Source organism: Hyperolius riggenbachi, chromosome 4 (assembly GCF_040937935.1).
Source record: "Hyperolius riggenbachi isolate aHypRig1 chromosome 4, aHypRig1.pri, whole genome shotgun sequence".
In the NCBI taxonomy this organism is placed as follows: Eukaryota; Metazoa; Chordata; class Amphibia; order Anura; family Hyperoliidae; genus Hyperolius; species Hyperolius riggenbachi.
Genome location: NC_090649.1, coordinates 275,492,590 through 275,517,555, shown reverse-complemented (window position 1 = coordinate 275,517,555; position 24,966 = coordinate 275,492,590). Strand labels below are relative to the sequence as shown.

General features: G+C 43.3%; 1 protein-coding gene across 4 annotated transcripts in view; it reads left to right on the top strand.

The window, feature by feature from the left end:
* The window catches only part of FIG4 (FIG4 phosphoinositide 5-phosphatase), a 576,719-nt gene that overhangs the window by 230,085 nt on the left and 321,668 nt on the right, over positions 1–24,966 (top strand). For all 4 annotated transcript variants that reach the window (XM_068231289.1, XM_068231287.1, XM_068231288.1 and 1 more), the window contains 4 exons: positions 3,238–3,366; positions 3,956–4,056; positions 11,072–11,234; positions 17,360–17,457. In XM_068231289.1, coding sequence (XP_068087390.1) covers positions 3,238–3,366; positions 3,956–4,056; positions 11,072–11,234; positions 17,360–17,457 — 491 coding nt within the window. The remainder of the gene's footprint in view (positions 1–3,237; positions 3,367–3,955; positions 4,057–11,071; positions 11,235–17,359; positions 17,458–24,966) is intronic.

Here is a 24,966-nt window from a genome sequence, read left to right as displayed (position 1 = left end):
AAACCTTAGTACAATCACACATTGAGTGACTGGGGTTCAAATTCACTAAAGGGGGCGGAGCCAAAAACAGCCAATCAGATTTCTTTATTGGATAAACTGCTTCCATTCACACATTTTTGATGCCAGGAACTCGAAAGCTCACAAACTTGGTCATTGATTGACTGTGTCATGGTTACAAAAAGTGGGCAGAGGCAAAAACATTTCACAGGGAAAATTTAAACTGCAGCCATTCTTACTCTTTTATTGGCAGGGTTCTTAAATTTCGGACAGCTGGTCATTGGGATTAATATTCATTAAAGTGGGTGGGGCTTACAACAGCCAATCAAAATTTGCTATTGATTTTCCAGGGTAATATTTAAATTGTTGCCATTCTTAAACTGTTAATAGCAGAGGCCTCAAACCTGCTGCAGTCGTTCATTGGGTGGCTGGGGCTCAAATTCAGAAAAGGGGCGGAGCCACAAACAGCCAATACGATTTCTGATATGGTCAAATTTAAATGATTGATGCAGAGGAACCTAAAAGCTCACAAACTTGGTCATTCCGTGTCTGTGTTTTAAGGTTAGAAAAAGTTGGTAGAGCCAACGCCAGGTTTTCCACTAGTGTATTATAAAGACAATGTAAGTAACAAATTTTTCTCAGTTTTACATTCTATTTCAAAACAGAGAAAAGAACATTTGCTAATTTAATTTTGAAAACCGCAAGATTTAAGTACGGTAGTAATATTAAATGGTAACACGCATGTGAGATCAATACCTTAACTTGTGCTGCAAAGTTCCACATATTTAAGCAGTGAATGACCTAAGGTAGCTAGTTATTTAAATGATTCTTTATTAGAAACTCTCAAACTGTAAGGATCCCTCCTGCCGGTTGCAGTGGAGCTGCAGCAGAACAGTTTTGATTTCTCTACCTGCATTTGGTTGCTTGGTTTTGTTTGCAATTGCCATGAGAGTCTTTGGTATTTGCAATCACACTGCAGTTCAGAGTAGCCCAGGATGTTTTCATAAAAAACCCAAATTTTAAACGCACACATGTCTCAAAGACACAAAAGGTCAAAGTCTCACAGTTCCACAGTACAGATAATCTCCACAGGGATCTTCTCGTAATCGCAGCAGGCTGTCCCTTTGATCTTTGTCCTCGGACAATCACATCCACATGCAACAAAAACAGAGCAAATACATAGCGTAAAACTGCGACCACTGAAAACTTTTTCAAAAGGAAACCATCACCAAAGTAATCAGGGCTTGTATATACTAAAAGCCACCTTTGACCAGCACCAGTGCCAGGACACCCCCCTATGTGACCGCACTCACCGCGCTGGCCTCTCAGATCTCCGGAGGTAGGATTAAAGGTATGAGGGGGTAGCGATCATTCACAGCTTCCTATTGCAAATTATTCCAGATGATACTGCGACTGAAAACACTTGACATAGCGTAACTCCGTATATTTAATAAAAGATTTTAAAATTAATTACATTCACAAGCCTTGGAGGGTCAAAAGCGCATAGCATAACAGTTAGGGTCCCGGGAACCACTCAGCTGTTGCCGCGTTAGATCATTGACTCGCTCGACCTCCCCGCCGGCACTACTTCCTCATCCAGTCACGTGTGTTAAAGCTCCGCCCTATGCATTTTGTCAACACATTGACTCATCAGGGGCTGTCGGTTATCGGAAAGCCCAGAGCTGCGGTCGCTCTGGGCAATCTTGTTTCCTTGTCCATAACTCCTGTGGTGATCTGAGTAGCCTCTTCCATCACCCAGCTTCATAGTCTTGTTTGTTCTGGTGGTACTCTGGTTTTCTTGGCCTCAGCTGCTACACCTTGCGCCTCCAAGGCCTGGGTGTAACTGAAGTCGGGCAGGTGTTGTTTCCTCACCTCCTGGTGAAGCGGGGACGCGCCACATAAGGTGAAGAAGGTGGTGATAGATTGGGGCATAGCAGCTGAAAAGAAAGCAGGAGATCTGCCAGGCATTACACAAACGTATATTTGTTACAGAGCCATGATACCAGTAATGAAATCTGGCACAGGGTATTTGTATTTATCTTATTTGCTCCTTCTCAGTACTTTATCGGGCCAATTGTCTTTTGAATATTCTCTACGCATCAAAAGCTAGGAAAAAATGCATTTCTGCAGTTGGTAGTTTTAGGTGTTGACCTACGGTTACTTTGACTAAACATACGTCTCCTTAACCATGGACCACACCCTACTTTTTTTGGCCAACTTCCTTAAGGTACACATTAACGGTACAATTTTGCAGCCGACTGATTGTCTCTGATCCCTGGAGTAATTGTTCGGAAACGATCGGTCATGCCTGTTATCGACTGAATTATTGCTAACCAATCTGATCAATCCGAAATACGTATTTATCCCATTAATCTGATCAGATTGGCTAGTGTTAATTTGGCTGGTAATGGGCAAAACCGATACTTTACCACGGCGACTGGCAATAATCGTTCAGCTGCAAAATTGTACTGTCAGTAGCCACCTACAGATTTACATTACCCACATTCTGTCAGAAACGTATTCATGATTACCTAGCAACTGACCTATGAGTACTAAAGCAATACAATAGTATTTCTGCTCAAATAAACCACTTTTCACTTTTTTTCATTTAGGGTCCATATACATTTTATATTGCTCCTCATTACAGATTTTTGTAAAATGCATGGGTACCTGTATAGCTCTCTATTGCAGAACTGAATTAATTGATCTATAAACAATGGGACAGCTCTGCATTGCGCTCAAAATTAACTCAGTACTGCATTGTCAGAACCCACTGCTGGGTACAGAAAGATGCGCATCGGGCAGTTCAGTCTGTGCACTGTATATTGCACACTAAAGGTGGCCACTAACCGTCGAATTTCTAGCAAAATATTGTGTGAGCGATCAGAAATTCTGTTCGGATTGTTTGTAAATAATCTCAGTTGATGTGCACAATCAATTACAAACGATTATTAAAAAATAGTCGTCCGATTTGATTTTGGTCAAACCAAAATTTGGATTTGCTTGTTGGTTGTGATAGATAGGAAGCAAAGATTGGTTCGTTGATGGTGTAATGAATGATTTTTCTTGAATAAATCCACTCTGCAACGCAACAGTGTGCTCTGAATGAAAGCTAACAATTTAATTTATTATATTCAATTTTTTAAGACCTAATTATCTCTTTTTTGCCATACTTTCTTTGTAAAATGAAATTGTCATGTATGTGTTATTTATGATTTATTCTTTGAAAACATTTTCCAGGTATTTTTGGAATATGCAGTGAACCTTACATGAAGTATGTTTGGAATGGAGAACTTTTGAAGTGTGTAAAAGACATTGTACACCGTGACTGGCTGCTGTATATCATTCATGGTTTTTGTGGACAATCAAGTATCCTTTAAGACATTCTATGTTAATTAAAAATTGCTACTAATTTATTCTGTTGTTAAATTATTAAAAAAAAAATCTTTAAAAAAAACTGCTACTAAAATTCATGTTTTTTAAATTAATAAGCAGTAAGGTACTTATGTGTTACATAATTCTAAACTGGTGGGCAGAATCGTGGCTAAGTGTTTAGTTCTCTTACCTTGCAACACTAAAGTCCCCAAGACTGTGTATGCAATCATTGTCTGTGTAAGTTTCCTTTGTATGGTGTCATTTTCTCTCATATCCCATATCCCAAAAACATGCTGGTAAGATTAATAGGCTTTCCTCCTAACTGTTCTAAGAATGTGCTAGGAAAGTTACATTCTGAGCCCCAATGAGGGACAGCGAGTGATACAAATTGTTCAATGTACTCAATGCAGTTTCGGAAAATGTTGGTACTTTATTATTATTATTATTATTATTATTATTATTATTATGTTTACAATTATTATCAGGTTTGTGTTCTGTCTAGTTATTTTGTAACACAGAGCAATGGTTCATTTAAAAGGCTTTTGTCCATTATATCTGTCATATTCCGTAACAAATCTTTAAGAACTGATCATATATGGCCGACCAGTTTATGTGACTCTCATGGCAAGAAGGTCAAGTAAATTTGCTGGGACCCGGTTCCTAAAGAGAGGAGCGAATTGTGAGGTAAAGGATAGTGTTGGATCCTGAATATTTATATATACCATAGACAGAAATTTTAGATTTATTTGCATTACAAATTATTTGTTCTTAAAATGTATTTAGCTTAAAAGGTTGTATAAAGACAAATGTTATGTCAGTATCCCTCTGTTCACCTCCCTTGACGGTTATCTACCTAGGCTACAGTTCACTAAGCATTACGGCATTAGTTAATGCAGAAAACAACTGGTTTTACAGAACATTCAATCAAATATCTATTCACTAAGGCTGTTAACGGATGGGAAACTACAATTACTGTCTAGTGAGGTAAATTAACGACTTTTGCTGGTAATACCTCAATAAATGTCAGTTCACTAAGATTAGAGCATGCTGTAAAGCAAGTGAGATCTTCAGTATTTAATAACCAGACTAGAGCGGTCGGTAACTAACAGACATTCTGTAAAATGTACAGGCAGACGAGCCAGCGAAAAGGAGGAGCCACCCTATCTGATTACTCATCCCAATGGTACGGATGCATTGCCGGGTGAAAAATCTGAAAATAAAATACAGGTGCAGGGCACATTCATAGAGGTTTCCCCATAACCCTTTAAAAGATTGATACACAGAGAATCAGAGGGATTAGAGAGCATGTAAATCTAAAAGGACGCCAAGGATGACTTCTACTCTTGTTTGCTGTAGCATTACAGAATCAGCAACTTGCAAAGGCATAGTTCATGTTTTAGGCAGACCATTTGGACCAAAAGAATCATCACAACTCTGGCCAAAAGTGGGATAACATCCCCATAGTAGAACACAGCTTGCTGCCAGACCTTACACCACAGCTGGTTAGACTTTTTACGAAACAAGTCTTAGTGAATTGAAGCCATGGTTTTCTGTAAGTCACGAAGTCTAAAATATAGAATACAGTATTTTACCCACCTAATTGTTTGTTTTTTATTGAGCAGGTGTTCTAGAATTGAATCCATTGGCCCATATGCAATAAGCTTTTTCTCCTGAGTTTTCGCCTAGGTGATATTTTCACACCTTGCCCATAAAATGCCCTTTAGGCTACCAGCAAGCAAGAAAAAGCTCAGAATAATGTTCACAGTACTTTTTAACTTATTTTTGTATTTTTCATTCACAGGGCTTGATTCACTAAGACAAATAGCACGCCTTATCAAAGTTAACATGCCTTATCAAAGTTAACATGCCTTATCAGAGTAGCATAGTGAACTTATGCCTGCTAATTGGCAATGACGAGAGCTCCACTTGTCCTGCTCTGAGCCCCTGCGGGTTGGTAACGTGCGTTATGCTACTCTGAGAAGGCGTGTTAACTTTGATAAAGCGTGCTATTTGTTTTAGTGAATCAAGCCCATATAGTGCTGAATAGTTATTTTAAACAGAAGTTGAAAAATGATCTCCTAGGTGAAAACGAAAATGAAAAAGTGAATTGAATAAGCGCCATCTGTCCAATCTGCACACACTCTTTATCCTTTCGCAAACTCCAAACCCGAGAGTCTTCATGTGCTTCAATATTTTATTTTACAGCCTGGAAAACATTATACAAAACATGGTTCACACTACATCTAAAATTCTAAAACCAATGCTGATACATGTGAGCTCTACTTCTTTCCCACTGTCCCCATCATGGTATAATACCGCATTGATCACCCAGTGTAAAGCCTATGCAAATCAACTGGTATATCCAATCATGTCTGGACATATGTGGGCCCTCCACCCGGCGCACACCACGAGGCCTCCTCATTCACACTCTGGCCACAGCATACTGTATGCTGTACGATGGGACTTGTTTCTTCTTCTACTACTAAAACCGGCCGGTCCTTTACTTTCTCCTGATTTGAATGACCTATCAAGCCTGCATGACAATGGGGATATAGCCACTTTGATAACATCAATCACTTTTCCTTATTCATCTCCATGTTTCCGCAAGTCAGATCTCCACAATGTAATAGACATAAGCTGGCCAGCAAGGAATTGCAGTCCACTGTTTTTCAAACAGCTCAGAGGTGTTTGCCACATACACAATGCACTGTATGCTTCCGTGTGTAATGATTGTTGTGTGCTAGTATATTACTCACGACCTTCCTGCAGTATCTGCGGACTTCAGAGGGAGCTATGCTCAGGGCTTTCACTTAGCAACATCCGCCCGATGCTGGTATCTCATCACCTCACACGCTTCCTGCTCCGGTCACATCACCTTTCACATGCAGAAGTTTGTGGTGCAGCCCGGGGTCCCGGGTAGTGAGCGCTCACATGCGTCTGCCTAGCCCCGCCCACTGACGCGTTTCCCCCGCCCACGGGGCTTTCTCAAATTGTGTGGGGTTTGGCTCCATCTGCAGCACTGCCTCCTTATAGAGGCCGAGCAAAAAAAGACTACTGCGCTGTCTGACTACACTGATGGGCTGATGGTTGTGGGTGGGTGCAGCTCCAGGTGCTGGGTGGTTCCAGTAATTCTGTATGAGCAAGATGAAAAAGAAAAAAGGAGCGCACTGCTGGTGCAATAAATTTTTTACTTAGATAAAACACGCATAAAAATACACTTACAGTGTATAGTAGAATGATTGCGCCTGTATAGCCTGCCGGCAATCCTCTCCTATCTGCCGCGCTTGGCCAGAGCTGCGGGGACCGATGTTGCTGGCGTGGAGCTGGATGCGGTGGGCGGGGTCAGGTCGCGAAGGTGCCGTCTGACGTCACGACGCGTTTCGGCGTTAACCACGCCTTATAGAGGCCGTCATTCTCCACTTCCTGGCTCCTCCCTGCTTCACCGTCCTCCATCTTTGTTTCAGTCCAACTAAGGGCAAAACGAGTTGTTGCTTTTCCTTTTCAATATCCAATCCTTTTTCTCAGCGACATATATTAACCTATCCCGTTTGGTCTTCACTATAGCCCCATCCTTACGGATTTTCATTTAACCTTAAATATGTGTCTTGATCACTCAGAAGTCTAAGGTTAAATGAAAATCCGTTTTTGTCAATAAAGAGCAGGGTGAACTCCTTGGTTGACACGGGGAAGGAGATGGGGGTGCTCACGGTGAAGGAGGCGGAATTTTGTGGTGTTACAACTTTTAAGGCACCGATTTTTTTACGCTATTCCCAAGATCCACAAAAACAGGGCGGAACCTTCTAGGCGGCCAATAGTGTCGGGAATCAATGGTCCATTAGAGAGACTAGGAAAGTTTCTTGATGGGAAATTAAAGCCTCTGGTTGAGGCATTGCCCTCATTTGTTAGGGATACAGGTGACGTGTTGGCCGTCCTGGAGGGGGTTCCTGTGAGTGGGGAGGATTTGATTGTTAGTGTGGATGTCGAGGGCCTATACACTTCCATTCCCCATGAAGTGGGGCTGGCTGCTACAGCCTTCTTTTTACGTGAGCATTTCCCAGACTCTGGACTCCACAACGAGTTCATAATTGAAGCCTTACAGCTAATTTTGGAGTATAACTGTTTCTGCTTTGATGGCCGTTTCTATCGCCAGACCAGGGGCACGTCGATGGGTGCGTCTTGTGCCCCAGCCTACGCTTGTCTCCATCTCGGGCTGTGGGAACGGCAGGATGTTTACCCCATGGACCTCTTCCAGAGACATGTACGTCTCTGGCTGAGGTTTATTGACAATGTGCTCCTGGTCTGGAGAGGCAGCAGGGAGCAGCTGAACTGCTTTATCGAAAGCCTAAAGGGGAATGAGAGAAACCTTAGATTTACTTATGAATGGAGTGAAAAGGAATTGTCCTTTTTGGATCTGAAAATTCAAAAAGATGGGGAGAGATTAATAACCTCCACCTATAGGAAACCCACTGCTGGGAACACACTTTTGCATTATTCCAGTCATCATTTAGAATCTCAAAAAAGAGCTGTCCCAAGGGGGCAGTTCTTTAGACATAAAAGAAATTGTACTCTGGATGAGGATTTTGTGAGGGAAGGTCGGAAACTGAGTCAGAGATTGGTGGAGAGAAGCTACCCTGATGAGTTGGTGGAACAGGAGTTTCAGAAAATGATTGAGATGAACAGGGAGCAAATCACCACGGAAAAAAAGTGGGGTCAGGCCGGATAAGAAGGATCCCATTAGATTTATCGCGGCCTACGGGGCCCATTGGTATCCATTGCAGAGGGTGTTGCAAAAACACTGGGGTATCCTACTATTAGACAAAAGAATAAGAAACTTGGTAGGAGAAAGACCTTACATGACGGCTAGAAAAGCCCCGAATTTAAAGAACAAATTAGTAAGATCTGAATTCGTAAGCAAAGAAAAAGAAACTTGGTTAAATAAATTCCCTCAAAAATTTGGAATGTTCAGCTGTGGGGATTGTAATGTGTGTGGCCTAGTGGAGAGAACAAAAGTGTTCTCCAATGTGAAGGGTACTAGGTCCTTTGAGATTAGGGACAATCTAAATTGCAATTCAGAAAGAGTGGTGTATTGTATAAAATGCCCGTGCAATTTATTGTATATTGGGAAAACGAAACGACGTTTGGGTACCCGTATTGGGGAGCATGTTAAAAATATTGAAAGAGCAGAAAAAGATAGTCCGCTGGGGACACATTTTGACCGTTTCCATAATAGAGATCCTACAGTGTTAAGATTCAAAGGTATCATAAAACAAAAACTGTCCCATAGAGGAGGAGATATTGAAAACGATTTATACAAAATTGAAGCAACTTGGATCTACCGTCTGGGGACAAGAATACCAGACGATTTGAATTCGGATTTAAATATGGTATATTTCTTGAAGTAAGGATGGGGATATAGTGAAGACCAAACAGGATAGGTTAATATATGTCGCAGAGAAAAAGGATTGGATATTGAAAAGGAAAAGCAACAACTCGCTTTGCCCTTAGTTGGACTGAAACAAAGATGGAGGACGGTGAAGCAGGGAGGAGCCAGGAAGTGGAGAATGACGGCCTCTATAAGGAGACAGTGCTGCAGATGGAGCCAAACCCCACACACTTTGAGAAAGCCCCGTGGGCGGGGCGAAATCCGTCAGTGGGCGGGGCTAGGCAGACGCATGTGAGCGCTCACTACCCAGGACGCCGGGCTGCACCACGAACTTCTGCATGTGAAAGGTGATGTGACCGGAGCAGGAAGCGTGTGAGGTGATGAGATACCAGCATCGGGCGGATGTTGCTAAGTGAAAACCCTGATCATAGCTCCCTCTGAAGTCCGCAGATACTGCAGGAAGGTCGTGAGTAATATACTAGCACACAGCAATCATTACACACGGAAGCATACAGTGCATTGTGTATGTGGCAAACACCTCTGAGCTGTTTGAAAAACAGTGGACTGCAATTCCTTGCTGGCCAGCTTATGTCTATTATATTGTGGAGATCTGACTTGCGGAAACATGGAGATGAATAAGGAAAAGTGATTGATGTTATCAAAGTGGCTATATCCCCATTGTCATGCAGGCTTGATAGGTCATTCAAATCAGGAGAAAGTAAAGGACCGGCCGGTTTTAGTAGTAGAAGAAGAAACAAGTCCCATCGTACAGCATACAGTATGCTGTGGCCAGAGTGTGAATGAGGAGGCCTCGTGGTGTGCGCCGGGTGGAGGGCCCACATATGTCCAGACATGATTGGATATACCAGTTGATTTGCATAGGCTTTACACTGGGTGATCAATGCGGTATTATACCATGATGGGGACAGTGGGAAAGAAGTAGAGCTCACATGTATCAGCATTGGTTTTAGAATTTTAGATGTAGTGTGAACCATGTTTTGTATAATGTTTTCCAGGCTGTAAAATAAAATATTGAAGCACATGAAGACTCTCGGGTTTGGAGTTTGCGTATGAATATTGTTCAGGGTACCTGAGTGTCTCCCCATATGGGTGGTGCATTATTCAACATGTGGCCGCCAAAAGTTTGGTAATTGATAGTCTTTATCCTTTCTAATCAGTGTGTCCACCCATCATCTCACTCCTCTTACATTCACTATCATTCCACTTTACATACCCCACCTTCATGTTACCACTCCACAGAATTACTCCATGCTTACCCATCATCCATCCATCCATTGTATGCCCTTCCTGCATCTTTCCTTTTTCTACAATTTCCCTACTCCTTCGTTCACTGGTCCTATATTCATCCACTGCCCGATGCCCAACCATAATTTTTTTTCTACCACCCTACTATAGCGTTCCGGATCTTTAAATGACACCTGTATATGCTCCCCATTCTCGGCTAACATGGCTATGAACAACCGGCCCAGCCATATTTAGTAGAGTGTGTGTTTGCACCTTTAAAGATGATAATCGTTTGACAATTAGAATAAGAAATATCACCTGTAGATCAGCTATAACTTTGTTTAAGGGCCGGTTCACACTTGCGGTTTTGCAAAAACCGCACCGGATGTCCGGACCGCACCGGAGCCGGATCGGACCTGAACCGTACGGTTCCTGTCCGGATCCGGTCCGGTTGCATACGGTTTCCGTGCGGTATGAACACGGTTGCGGTCCGGATCCGGATAGTAACAACCTGTATAAAAACAAAAAAAAATGTTGGGGTCTGGGAGGTCAGCAGAAGGGGGACCTGTGGAATCAGGCCCTCTGCTGTTTAGCACTCACCTCCACCTCCGACATGCTGCCAACATCTCCGGATCCGGATCCAGCTGTGCTGCTCCACTCCAAAATGCTTGCCCATGTGTCCCCAGCCAATATCGCCGCAAAAATCCGCATAGGAAGTGGGGTAGAACATCCGGATTTTTTGCCAGTGTGTTGTGCGCTCTCCGGTTCTCATTGGTTTCCATTGGCCGGATGGTGCAGTCCGGCTCCGCCCCGGATACGGCTGCCGGAGGAGCCGGACCAAAAAATAGCGCATGTTGGAACGGACACCGGAGTCCGGATCCGGTCCGGCTCCGGTCCGGACGAAACGGACACATGTGAACCCTGGCATAGACTTACATTGCTATGCCGTGCGTCCGTTTCGTCCGGCCAGCATGCGGTGCGGCTCCGGCACGGCTATTCCGGATAGCCACCGCTAATGTGAACCGGGCCTAAGTTGTTACTGTTACCTAATTCTTCTTTTTTTCTTTCCAGGGAGATGTTGCCAACGAAGTAGAGACAGAGCAAATAGTGCATGATGCATCTGTGATGTCATTTACTGCTGGGAGCTATTCTTCCTATGTGCAAGTCCGAGGCTCAGTCCCTTTGTATTGGTCCCAAGATATCTCTACCATGATGCCAAAACCACCAATTACATGTGAGCTTTCTACACATTTTTTGGAGTAAGATAATGTATTGTGATTGGAAACCTTTTTCAATTCTATCATTAATCTTGTTGTTCTCATGGACACTATTTACTTTTCTCATTTTCTCCATGATGTTTATGTTAAGGAGCTTCTTATATAGTAGAATCTCGTTATAATAAACTCTGATATAGTGATTTCAGTCCTCAGGTCCCAGCAAATGCGTCTGTATAAATATATAATGTAAGACCAATTCGGATAATGTAAACTTCTGATAAAGTAAACTACTTTCCCTGGTCCCTTAGAATTTACTTTAACCCCCTTGGCGGTATGAAAAATACCGCCAGGGGGCAGCGCAGCCTTTTTTTTAAATTATTTTTTTTTTAAATCATGTAGCGAGCCGAGGGCCCCGCCAGTCGCCTCCAGCGATAGGCGATCAGGAAATCCCGTTCAAAGAACGGGATTTCCTGGAGGGCTTCCCCCGTCGCCATGGCGACGGGGCGGAATGACGTCACCGACGTCGGGACGTCATTGGGAGACCCGATCCACCCCTCGGCGCTGCCTGGCACTAATTGGCCAGGCAGCGCTCGGGGTCTGGGGGGGGGGGGGGCGCGCCGCACCGGATAGCGGCGATCGGGCGCGCGGCGGCGGCGATCGGGGTGCTGGCGCAGCTAGCAAAGTGCTAGCTGCGTCCAGCAAAAAAAAAATTAAGTAAATCGGCCCAGCAGGGCCTGAGCGGCACCCTCCGGCGGCTTACCCCGTGTCACACACGGGGTTACCGCTAAGGAGGTTAAAGGGATTCAACTGTACTCAAATTCATTCTGTTTTATCTACCTCTATCCAATTCATGCAGGATAATGCAAATTTTGTGCGCAGGTGTATGCAGTTTGTGATTAGACCAAGTTCCACCAAGGTTTAAATTGATTGGTCCATTTTCAAGCTGCATAAATTTGCATACAAAATTTACATAATCCTGCATGAACTCGGAATTATTTTCATCTCATTGATCATCCATATTCTGGACAGCTCTTTTGACCTTAGTCTAAAATATCACTGTTCAAATTTCAAATACTGAATACTGGAAAGCAGGCCATGGCTGAGCACAGTTAAGAGGTCAGACACATAATTGTTTATGAATACATTAGCAGCCATATTTGAGATAAGTGCTCTTCTTTTAACCTCAGCCAGCAGAACTCTTTGTGCTGTAAATTTTTGGATTGCATTGATGTCTCTCTGCTAGTAGAGGTATAGAAACTGAAAGCAAAATTCATTTGTTATTGTCTCACACTGCCCTCTAGTGACAAGTGGCCATAAATACACATTACTGCAGTACAGTAGCAAGGAAATATAACAAATAAATTGGCCCGGAACACTTGTAAGCCTCTAAATAAATTGGCTGCTAAAGTGTTAAACAGTGGCCACCTGCAAACCATTATGACAGTTTTCTGTGAACTTGGCTTGAAAATGGTATTGATACTTATTAAAATAGTGCAATACCATCCTAGGAAGGTTATATAAAACACAAGTTTTTCACCAATTGCTACTTAATTATAGTCTTTGATCTGCACCCTTTAATCCCAGTGGGAGCGGTTGAAGCTGGTTACAAGTGGTTGTCACTCAGGGAACATTTCATGTTACGGTTTTCTGACTGCTCTAAAGTGAGTCCATCTGGCAACTTGTTTGGATGACGAATTAACACATTGAACACTCTTCTTGTGAGAACAAATAGAGGGCCACTCACATGTATGGTTTAGATGCCTGAAAATCATTAGTAAATACCAAGCCTATATGCAAAGTTAGAATCTCATAGAATCACATTCTCATCATTAAATTAGCCACTTCACATTCTTATTGATGGTGAACATCTTAAATGTTAGCAACCGCATACTAATTATTCACTCTGCAACAGCCAGCTGACATTTTCTTGAAGTGATGAAAAACATTATTAAGACTTGTTACTGGCAATGAATGATGAATGAAATACTGTAAGTCTCTTAACATGCTAATTAGATTCACTGGGGAAGGAAAGTTGGGTTTTGTTTAACCACCTAAGCCCTCGGTCGTTTTCACTTTATGCATCCGAGCAATGTTCACCTCCCATTCATTAGCCTATAACTTTATCACTACTTATCACAATGAACTGATCTTTATCTTGTTTTTTCCGCCACCAATTAGGCTTTCTTTGGGTGGTACATTTTGCTAAGAGCTACCTTACTGTAAATGCATTTTAACAGTAAGATTAAGAAAAAACTGAAAAAATTAATTATTTCTCAGTTTTCTGCCGTTATAGTTCTAAAATAATACATGCCTCCATAATTAAAACCCACGTATTGTATTTGCCAATTTGTCCCAGTTATTTCACCGTTTAAATTATGTCCCTATCACAATGTATGGCGACAATATTTTATTTGGAAATAAAAGCATTTTTTCCATTTTGCATTCATCACTATTTACAAGCTTATAAAAAAAATAGAAATATTTTATCTTTACATAGATATTTAAAAAGTTTAGACCCTTAGGTAAATATTTGTGGGTTTTTTTTTTTTTTTTTAATTGTAATTTTTTTTGTTTATTATTAAACATTTTATGTGGGTATTTTTGGGAGGGTGCGATGTAAATAGTTTTTGTTTGGGGTAAATATAAGAGTATTTTTTTTTTTTACATTTAGATGTAGTTTTACTTTTTGGCCACAAGATGGCAACCTTGAGTTTGTTTACAGGACGTCACTGTTTAAGTGTACAATGTACACTTAGAGGAACATAGGAGGCAGAAAAAGGGAAGCGCCTGAAAGAAGCTGCTACTTTTTCTGCGAGGGAGAGGAATCAGTGAACAGGCACCATGGCCCGATTCATTGATTCCTTGGCTAACGATCCGCGGCCAGGAGCGTGCGTGCACGTGCACGAACGGCCGCGGGAGCGCACATGTCCTCTTTGACGTAGAACTACGTCAAGGAGGACAAAGTGGTTAAATCATTGAACATTTACTACATCTGGCTCTGAGTAGCTAATCCTGACATCTGGTGGAGCTGTTTGGCATACTGGGGGCATAAGTTGGTCATTACCATTGGCAACCAGAAAAGTAATTGAATGGGATTTCTGTCGTAAAGAATATTTGTAGTATGTAAGGCTAAACAAACAATGTGTTGGAAGTTCAAAGCCACGCATGGAGGAAGAGTAGAAGCTGATCCAGCAATCTGGAATAGGCAACTATAATCGCTCCCTGCTGCCCGCTCTGCATGGCTGAACTAGACAGCCAGACAAGAAGAGCAGACAAAGGTCAAAATGCAGAAAATATCTAATTTGAATCTGCCGTAGCCACCAACAGGGCAATAGTACCAATAGTCGAGTATGGGGCCCCAGCAGTGACTGGGGCCTCTCCCCCCTCCCTGCTGAGTAACATACATTTAACTGTTTTAAGGCTCCAGCAGTGTGCACTGAACAGGAAAAGCAGCTACAGAGTTAAGTTGAAGATATACAGTAACTACAAAAGTTATTTAGGTGATACCTTTAACAACTTACTGTACAGGATTTCTTTGCAAGCTTTCAAAACTTTGTTTCTTCTTTAGGCATGTCACAGAACTTGATCTGTATGGTTCTGATCCAGTTCTGTAACATGCTTGAAGAAGTAACTTAAAGTTTTGAAAACTTGCAAAGAAATCTTATACAGTAAGTCATTAAAGGTATCACCTAAACAACTTTTTTTGTTATGTCTTCAGATTCTCTCCATGACTAATGCTGGACCACAAGCAACTGGCTTTACAGAGTTAAGGAATTCCACACAATTCTGAACACGTGTGCTGGCCTGGGAGACCAGCAATAAGGGCAGTCTTATCACGAAGATAACAGACCATATATACAGTCAGGCTTTCTTAGTAAAAAGATAGATCACTCTGTGATAATCCATCTCTACAATTTCTAAAGCCTATGTGAGATGCTGAGCCTGGGCACCGCACTTTAACAAGCAACAAATACCAGAAATCCAGAATCCTGCTAGTTTGCACCTAATCTGCAGTGCTCACTACCTCTACTCTCCCCCTTTCTTCTCCCACTCTTCTTTAATAGTTGGCTCTCCTGATTTAAAGATCTGTTGCTACAAATTATTCCCAACTCCCTATCAATAATGCCTCCCCACAGTCCCTATTAAAAGCCAGCCCTGACCCCCTTCCCCATAGGTCTCCTTCATTGCCACATACCCCCAGTATTCCCATTATGTTTTTGTCAAGATTAGAACATAGGAACCTATTGTTGTATGGCTAAAAAACATTTTTTCTATCCACTCTCCAGTCCTCCCTTCTTTTTTTGCTGTGTCTCCCCTTTACCTCCCACTTCCCTCCTCCCCTCCCTGGCCAATATGCAATTAACTTTTACCCCTGAGTTATCTCTTAGGAGATCATTTTCAGTGTCTCTTTAAAATAACTGTTTAGCAGTTTACAATTGAAAAAGTTCCCATTAAAATGAGTTTCAGTATTTTCTTGCTTGCTCATGGTTTAAAGGGCAATTTTTGACAAGGTGTGAAAATATCACCTAGGTGAAAACTTTGGAGAAAAAGTAAGTTGCATATGGGCCGTATATCACAAAATGCCTTTTAATCCACCAGCAAGTAAGTAAATACTCAAAATAATTTTGATAGTAATTTTCACCAACGTTTTGGTACTTTTTCAATTGTAAAATGCTGAAAAGTTACTTTAAAAAGAAGATGAAAATGATTTACTAGGATATTATTTAGGAGAAAAAGTCAGTTGCATATGGGCTCCACCAGTCACCAGTATACTTTCTACTCCTCTCTCCCTCTCACTTTCCTTCCTTTCCTCTTGATATCTCCCTCTCTAACATAATTCCATTAGTGTGTCACCCTAATTATTATTAGTATTTATAAAACACTGACATCTTCTGCATTACTTTACAGAGTACATAGCCATGTCACTGACTGCCCTCAGTGGAGCTCACAATATAATCCCTTCCATAGTCATAGTGTAATGTCCTACCATATTATTATGTATTTATATAGCACTGGCATATAGTTTCACACTATTCATAGCAGTCCGATAGATACGGGTCACTATTCTTTTTTTTTTTTAATTCTTTTTATTGAATTTTATTAACATGACAAACTAGCCAAAGATTGACTCACTCACAGGTGAGTCCACACACCAAAAAAACAACTCATAGTACAACACATGGTACAAAACTAGAAACAATCCACCACCCAATGGCCACCCCTTCTCTCCCCTCCCCCATCCCCCCCTCTACCACCAAGATAGCTATGCTCATTATGCTGATTTGTTAAATACACTAATAGTCAGGGTATTAATATACACATAATAAGACTATAAATCATGGTATGTATTACAACAGTTGTAATTTGTTAGACTTCTGGGTTTATACAGTATCTTTATTACACGGGTCACTATTCATGCCAGGCCAAGAGCTGTTTCGGGTGTCCAGCCCATCCTCAAGCCAAGCAAAGTGCGGACGGGCCACATTCCAGCCTAGAGCTATTTATCCAGGAGCTACATGAAAGATATCCGATTATTAGATTGATAATTCATTGGCGTAAGATTGAGGTTAGATTTTTGGATGTGAAAGTTAAATAAAAATGGGTACAGGATTGGCAACTGATTTATTTTCTAAATCAATGGATCAAACATTTATTTACAATAGGTCAGTGCCTTAGAAAACATTGAAGCCTGTAGATACACCGTACCGCCAGTCAAGTTAGCAATGGCAGCCCCTGTATTTTTTACAAGCTAAGTTTTTTTTTAAGCACCTTGATATTATAATATAAGCTTTGGAACAATGACCTAGTAACCTCCGAAAGCCGTAGTTACATACAAGGTACCTCATCAAGGATCTTGTATCCATACTTCATGAATGTAATCCTTTTATGCTTGCTTTGAAAAGGTTTGAAACATAATAAGGGAACTCAGTGGTATGAAGGTTATCATAATGTAACAATAAAGAGGAATCTGAAGCCTCGCAGTGCTGTGATTCAGCCATAAAATGTCATTGTGAATACATAAAAAGCACAGTTGGTATAGATAATACTTGCTATAGATTTGTGTTTTGTGTATTTTCACTAATCTCCAAAGTCAGATTGATACTACCATGTTTCAATAATGTGTGTGTTTCTGTTTTGCCAGTGGACCAAGCAGATCCATATGCACATGTCGCTGCTTCTCATTTTGACCAAATGCTGCAGAGGTTTGGGTCACCAATTATCATTTTGAATCTTGTGAAGGTAAGATAAATATACATCCATGTGCATTATTATTATTTTACTGTATATAGCTAGAGCTAAAGCAAAGAGAACCATTTTATAGTCTCCAGGTTTTGCTGCATATTAACAAGTCACACTGTGTTCACTGTGCTTTAATTTCATAAAGTGAAACTCCTGAATTATGGCATTTGCAGATTGGTGATCATGGGTGACCATATCAGACCATACTGTGGTTTGCTAAAAGGTCAGAGCATTAGGTCTTGTGTGATTTCAGCCACGTAGACGCTGCCACAGTTAAGGGTTTTTTATGTACACAACTGCTGTAACCAGTAACTCACTCTTTTTCCGCAGCCTTCATTATGGTCTGACACAGCCCAGGCCAGGATTAGCTAATTCTTGCCTAGCAGTTAATTTCTATTATTATTATTATTATTATTTTTTTTTGAATGACTGAGTAATGGGTTGACAAACACTTTATATGCAAGTAGTGATTTAATTTTTCAGCGGTTAATATTAATGATCTGTTTTGCTTGCATAGTTGAATAATTCTTAGAGGACTTACGTAGATGCTGTTAGCGGATCACTACTCAAGCTGATATCATTATGGATTTAAAGAGGAACTAATCAGAATAACATAATAAATAAAATGGCCTATGTATTTATTTGTTTTACAATGCTCATTTATAAATGATTTTGTTAGTGATTGCCCATTGTAAAAATCCTTCTTCTCCCTGATTTACTTTCTGAAATGTATCACAGGCAGCAACATCTTTTCAGTACTGACAAGCAGTGGCATACCTACTATCGGGCTGCAGGTGCTCACAGCCCTGGGTGTAGCCATGGCTAGGGGTGCCACTGTGGTGCTCAGCCACTGTGTTCTTCCACCTGGAACCTTTTTTCATAGTTCGGGCAACATTTGGGAAAATAATAGCAGGCAGTGCAGGGGCCTGTACTATTTCCCGGACTAGATGTAGCACACCCCCTCCTGTCCTATGGGCAATGTGTTTCCTCGCTCTCTACACACAGTCTGCGGTGAGTGAATGTGCAGAGCAGCAGGGTGAGTAGAGAGAATGATTGCTGTGCTGTAGCTGCGACATTAGCAGGAAGAGGTGGAAGGATGTGTGCTTCAATAGTTGCTTGTCATTAGTAACCATGTGCACTGGCTGCTGTAATACCAGAGTGCCGTAGACTATTGATTATTTATTCTGATCAGAGTAATAAATCAATAATGCAGGGTAGTCTGCTGTTGCAGAAGCCAGTGATACAGGTGCTGACAGCCGACTTCTGCAGTGAACAGAGAAGCACGCTCCAGGCAATTTAGATTAGCTTGCTTCTCTGCTCTTATCTCTTTTCCCAGCTCCTCCTCCCACCCTGTTATCTTCCCCATGACCCTTACCTCTTTTCAGATTTTAGTGGCTTCTTTTAACAGCATGTCCCTGCCAAACCGCACTGGTGATGTCTGCAGTCCTGGTGAGAGGTCTTTCTGCCATTTCTCCTCTCCCACCAGGCTCTCTACCTCTTTATCTCACTCCTTCCTCTTATGCATCCCCCTCTTTCGTGTGTCCCCCTTTTCTGACTGTCCTCAGAGGAGCTCACAATCTAATCATACCATAGTCATAGTCTAATGCCCTACCATATTATTTTTATTGTGTATTTATATAGCACTGACATCTTCTGCAGCACTGTATAGAGCAGAGGTCCCCAACCTGGGGGCCGCGGCCCCCTGGTGGTCCGTGGGCAAATTTCTGGGGGGCCGCGGCGGATCTGGCCTTTCTTCCTCTCCCCCCCCCCCCCCCCCCCCGCGGCCGCCGTTTCTGTTACCTTAAAAGCGGCGGGCCGCTTCCTCCCTTATATTCCCCAAAGCCCCTCTCCTATCTCGTATTACAGCAGCGCTTCCTGTGCGGCTGCTGTAAGGAGGGAAGGGGGCGGGGCAGCGGTTCCCATTGTAACGGCGATCGCCGCTACAGGAAGCCGCTGCCCTGCTTCCTTCCCTTCTTTACAGCAGCCGCACGGGAAGCGCTGCTGTATTACGAGATGCTGCAACCGAGGAGAGGAACGCCTGGGGGAATATAAGGAAGGAAGCGACCACCCGCTCATAAGGTAACAGGAGCGGCGGCCGCAGGGTGGAGAGGGCACCTATCATAGCTACACTGGGGCACTATACTGGGGTAACTACTGGCTACACTGGGCTAACTGTACTGGCGACACTGGGGCAGCTATACTGGGCTAACTGTACTTGCTATACTGGGCTAACTGTACTTGCTATACTGTGCTAACTGTACTAGCTATACTGAGCTAACTGTACTTGCTATACTGGGGTAACTACTGGCTATACTGGGGTAACTGTACTTGCTATACTGGGGTAACTGTACTTGCTATACTGGGCTAACTATACTTGCTATACTGGGCTAACTATACTAGCTATACTGGGCTAACTATACTTGCTATACTGGGCTAACTATACTAGCTATACTGGGCTAACTATACTTGCTATACTGGGCTAACTATACTAGCTATACTGGGCTAACTGTACTAGCTATACTGGGCTAACTGTACTAGCTATACTGGGCTAACTGTACTAGCTATACTGGGCTAACTGTACTAGCTATACTGGGCTAACTGTACTAGCTATACTGGGCTAACTGTACTAGCTATGCTGGGCTAACTGAACTAGCTATACTGGGCTAACTGTACTAGCTATACTGGGCTAACTGTACTCGCTATAATGGGCTAACTGTACTCGCTATACTGTGGTAACTGCCGCCGCCACTAGCCACGCCCATCCAACAATGCCCCCCCCCACCCGGGGGGGGGGCAAAGAAAATTTTGGTTGGGACAGTGGACCCCGGGCTCAAATAGGTTGGGGACCCCTGGTATAGAGTACAGAGTTTCATAATGGTTAGCTCCGTCCACGTCCAAATTTGCAGTGACACGCTTGGCGCCCCAACCAATCAACAATCCCATAAAACAAACTTTTTTGGGGGGGGGGGGGGGGAGTGGTGGTGTCTGTAAATAATCATTATGCAGAAGAACAGAGGCGCAAAAGGATAAAAGGAAGCTATAAAATTGAGCTTAAAAACCAAATTCTTGGTAAATAGAGGAGGTAGTGGTGGACTTACCTCCTCCAAGTAGACAAACAACGACTGTAGTAAGGACAGTCCTTATATTTTATCTATGAACTCCAAATATGCAACGCGTTTCGCAGATTTGATCCCGCTTCATCAGGCAATAACAACGGAGCAATAGCATATGTGGTCAGTAGTAGAGCCTCTGACATATGCTATTGCTCCGTTGTTATTGCCTGATGAAGCGGGATCAAACCTGCGAATATTTGCATTTTTGGAGTTCATAAATAAAATATATTAACTGTCTTTACTAAAGTCGTTGTGTGTCTACTTGGAGGAGGTAAGTCCACCACTACCTCCTCTATTTACCAATGTGACGTATGCGCAGTCACCCACCAATTCCTGTTCCCTTTGCTGCAGTTTACCATAAAGCCTCAGACCCTGAGGGAATCCTGAGGGAGTCAGAACTGCAGGCAAAGTAACCTTTTGGATTGGTTGGTGAGTCCACACACAGTCCAATTTTGATTGTATATACAATATATTTTTCAGCTCATTTAGCTTCCTTTTATCCTTTTGGCGCCTCTGTTCTTCTGCATAATATTGAGTCCACCCTGGGTGGAGGGTTGAACCCCCTTTTTCTCATCTACAGAGAGCAACTTCTTATTCCTGAGTGGGATCAGGAACATCTCCCCACCTGCCTTTACAGTGGTTGCCTAATGGTAACCCTGGTTTGTGAGTATTAATATTTACTCTATCTAGTAACCATTTACCAGTACATATTACACTATTCGGGCTCTTGGTGTTATCGGTTTTTATCTACCTGTAAATAATCAGCACCGGGTGTCAAATTCCCTAGGTATGTGATATCTGTGAAATGTTCATTTACTGAGAGTTCTAAAGCCAGTAGAAAAGATCTTTGCTCTCCCAGAATGCCCTGGGGAAATTCCTCATCATAAATCTAATCTCTGAAACTGTTTACTGATGAATAGATGCTGTTTATTTTAGCACTGGCTTGGTGTGCTGACCACTCTGGAAATTAGTGTTTCATAACAAATGCAGAAAATGGTTAAACAATATTTAATGGCAGAGACATTACTGGCCCTAAAGATCAGTGGCACGTGCCCCGGATCTATTCTGGGGTGCCTCAGATTTCCCACTCGCAGATTAGAGGCACCACAGCACTCGGCAGGGCACCACACAGTACCCAGCATGCTCCACAGCACCCAGCATGGCATAACACAGCACCCAGCGTGCCCCATAGCGGCACCATAGCACCCAGCATGACACCATAGCACCCAGCTTGGCACCACAGCACATGGAAATTGGGGGCATGCTGGGTGCTGTGGTGCCTCTATATTGGCATATTGGGTGCTGTGATGCCTCAATGGGATGCCCATGGAAAGCCAGACCAGCCAGCACAGCTAGGTACTGTAATACCTTTATGGGGGCCTGCAGGGAGCTGTGGCTCTTCTATGGGGGCATTCTGGGAGTTGTGGTGCCTCAATGAGAGGCCCATGGGAGCATAGGAGGGGGTCCACTAGAAGGCCAGGGAATGCTGGGGGGGGGGGGGGCAGCTGGCAGCAGGCCAGCTCGCCCAGCAGAAAGCCAGACCAGCCAGCACAGAAGCCAGGTAACTCTGACTTGGACTTGTTATGTTTAAATGACATTGCCTATTTATGTGATACTAGTAGACTCAAGCCCGTTTAAAAACGGGCTTTAGGTCTTTTTTTTGCCGCCACCGCCAGTGCGCATGTGCGCGACCACCGCACGCCCGCTTTGCTCCCTAGTCCAGTCCAGCTGTCCATGTCCATTATTTTGCACGTGCGCAGTAGGCAAATAACAGGGACACAGGGAAGAAACCGACTGCTCCACTCCAATTGGCGTGAGCAGTGCGGCAGCCCCAGGACCACTCCACGCCCATTGGCGTGAACAGTCTTCTATGGGGCTAGCAGGAGATCGCGCGCACGCTGCGCATCTCCTGCTCGGGGGGCAGAGCTCCGCCACCACCTTCAGTCTCTGTGCGGCAATCGCCGCTCGGAGACTGTTAGACGACGAAACCGCCTTCTATTAGGGCAGTACAGCGCTGCGATTTAAGGCAGCTGTACTGGGGACAGCCATGTGACACGGCTGTCCCCTCCAGAGTGTCGGTGGTGATTCACTGTCATAGGCTGAAGCCTATGACAGCCGTTCACAATGATTGGCGAGCGGGGGGAGGGTGGGCAGGTTTATTCAAAAAAGAAAAAAAATATATACACAATTTTATTTAAAAAATAATAATTATAATAATAATAATATTTATAAAAAAAAATAAACACTGGAGGGGATGATCAGACCCCACCAACAGGAAGCTCTGTTGGTGGGGGGAAAAGGGGGGGGGGGTGGATCACTTGTGTGCTGTGATGTGCGGCCCTGCAGCTTGGCCTTAAAGCTGCAGTGGCACTATTAACAAAAAAGGGCACTTCCGGTTCCGGCACCTCATGTAGGAGACGTGTCCCAACGAGCTCCGCTCCCCGCCCGGGATTCCAACGGTGAACTAAGCCGAGACCCCGCTCCGATTGGCCTCAAAACTTAGAACGAGACATCAGAAGGGGTCCCGAGAGTCCGGATGGACAAGTTTGTGGCCAAAGCACCGCGAGTTAAAGATACGCCTAAGGCAAGAACCGGCGCCACAACAAGATCTAAAATGGCGGCGGCTGATCCAGACGGCGTGAAGGAGGCCGAGGATTCGGGTAGGCCCTTTGTGATGGACTATAAACAACTCGCTGCAGAGGTAGCACAGCACTTACAGCAAGATGTGACTGACATTATTTCCAAATCCCTCCACACGCATCTCGCCCCGATTACGGCCCAACTACAACAACACTCTTGCCGGATAGATGACACACAGAAACGGGTCAGCGCTTTAGAAGACGACTTCTCTTCACTTAAAAAGAAGTCTGACCTTCATGACAAGCAGCAGTATATACTGGCGGACCGGGTCAAGGACCTCGAGAACAGGTCCCGGCGCAACAACTTAAAATTTGTAGGCTTACCTGAGTCGTACAAGCCGGACGACCTGATGGAACTATGCACCATTTTAATACCAGAAGCCTTAGGCCTTGTAGGCCCGCTTAAAGTTGAATGAGCGCATAGATTAGGCCCATACGCCCAAATATCAACCGCCCTCGAGTAGTCATTGCCCGCTACTTGGATTTCACTGACAAAACCAAAATTTTAAAGGGCTTATCGAACAAAGAAAACTTTAAAAGTCCAAGGCCATAAACTGTTGGTGTTCTCTGACTATTCGGTGGAGGTTTCAAAGGCTAGGAAAGAGTTTGTCCCCTCGTGTCAGCTGCTTATTCGGAAAAATATCCGCTTTGCTTTAGTCTACCCGGCAGTGTTAAGGATCTATATCCCAGACGAACCAATGCAAACATTCACAAACCCGGCTGACAGTCTGGACTATATAAAAACCTTAGACGCTGATCACCCGGATTCGGCACGAGATGCTCACGCTGCGTCACCACAAACAGAGAGAACTTCTTCTAAAGGCTCGCCGCAACATGGCGACTTCTCTCCATCCCCTCCGGGATCTCCTACTAAGGAGCCTGCATCGAAAACTCCCAGATTGGAGGACTCTCAGGAATCCGAGAAAGAGAAGGACTTCCAAGATGCTGGGGCTAATGAATGGACATGATGCTTCTATTTTTTTCACCTTACGCATTGAGTGGTTTACCCTATATCTTGGATATGGGAGTTACCCCTTTATAATATTTTCTTGGATGGACTAAGGCCCAACCTGTCTCAAATGACGGAGGATGGATTAAGAGATCTTGGTTCTTCAGGAGACATCTGCCCTTACCTTCATCCCCCTAAACAGATTTTGTTTATATTATGTTTTAAGCATACTTATTTTCCTCTGAACGCCACCTCTATATACGAAAACTATATGTTATCTATGATCTCCCAGTTTCAGGTTTTCACTAGTTATATCTTTTATCAGGCGAACAATGGGGGAAAAAAACTCATGGTGGCCATATCATGTGACATTTCTGGTAATAATACTGAGAAAGGGGGGGTGGGGGTGGGGGGCATGGGGGGGGAGTAGTGCCAGTGGGGATTGAGGTACAGAGGGAATGTAATAGTCAGCTACGCTATGTTATGCCTTTCTTTTTCTTTTTCTGTTTTATTCCCCTCCTTCCCTTTACCCCTTTTTTTTCTTTCTCTTCCCCTCTTGGCTCCCTCTCCCTCCTTCTATATACTCGGGCGGGGAAGCGGAGCTAAATTATGGTTCAAAGGTTTGGTTGAATAAGCTAGGAGGAGATGACTCCTCTATTATGCCTTTTGTTTCTAGCTCTCCTCTATTTACATCATAGGTCATATCTACATTTATATAAGTATCACCATTTATATAATTTAAGAGACAAGGATATTCCTGTGATGGCCATGAGGAAAAAAGGAAGTCAGCTGGGAGATCAGGTTATAC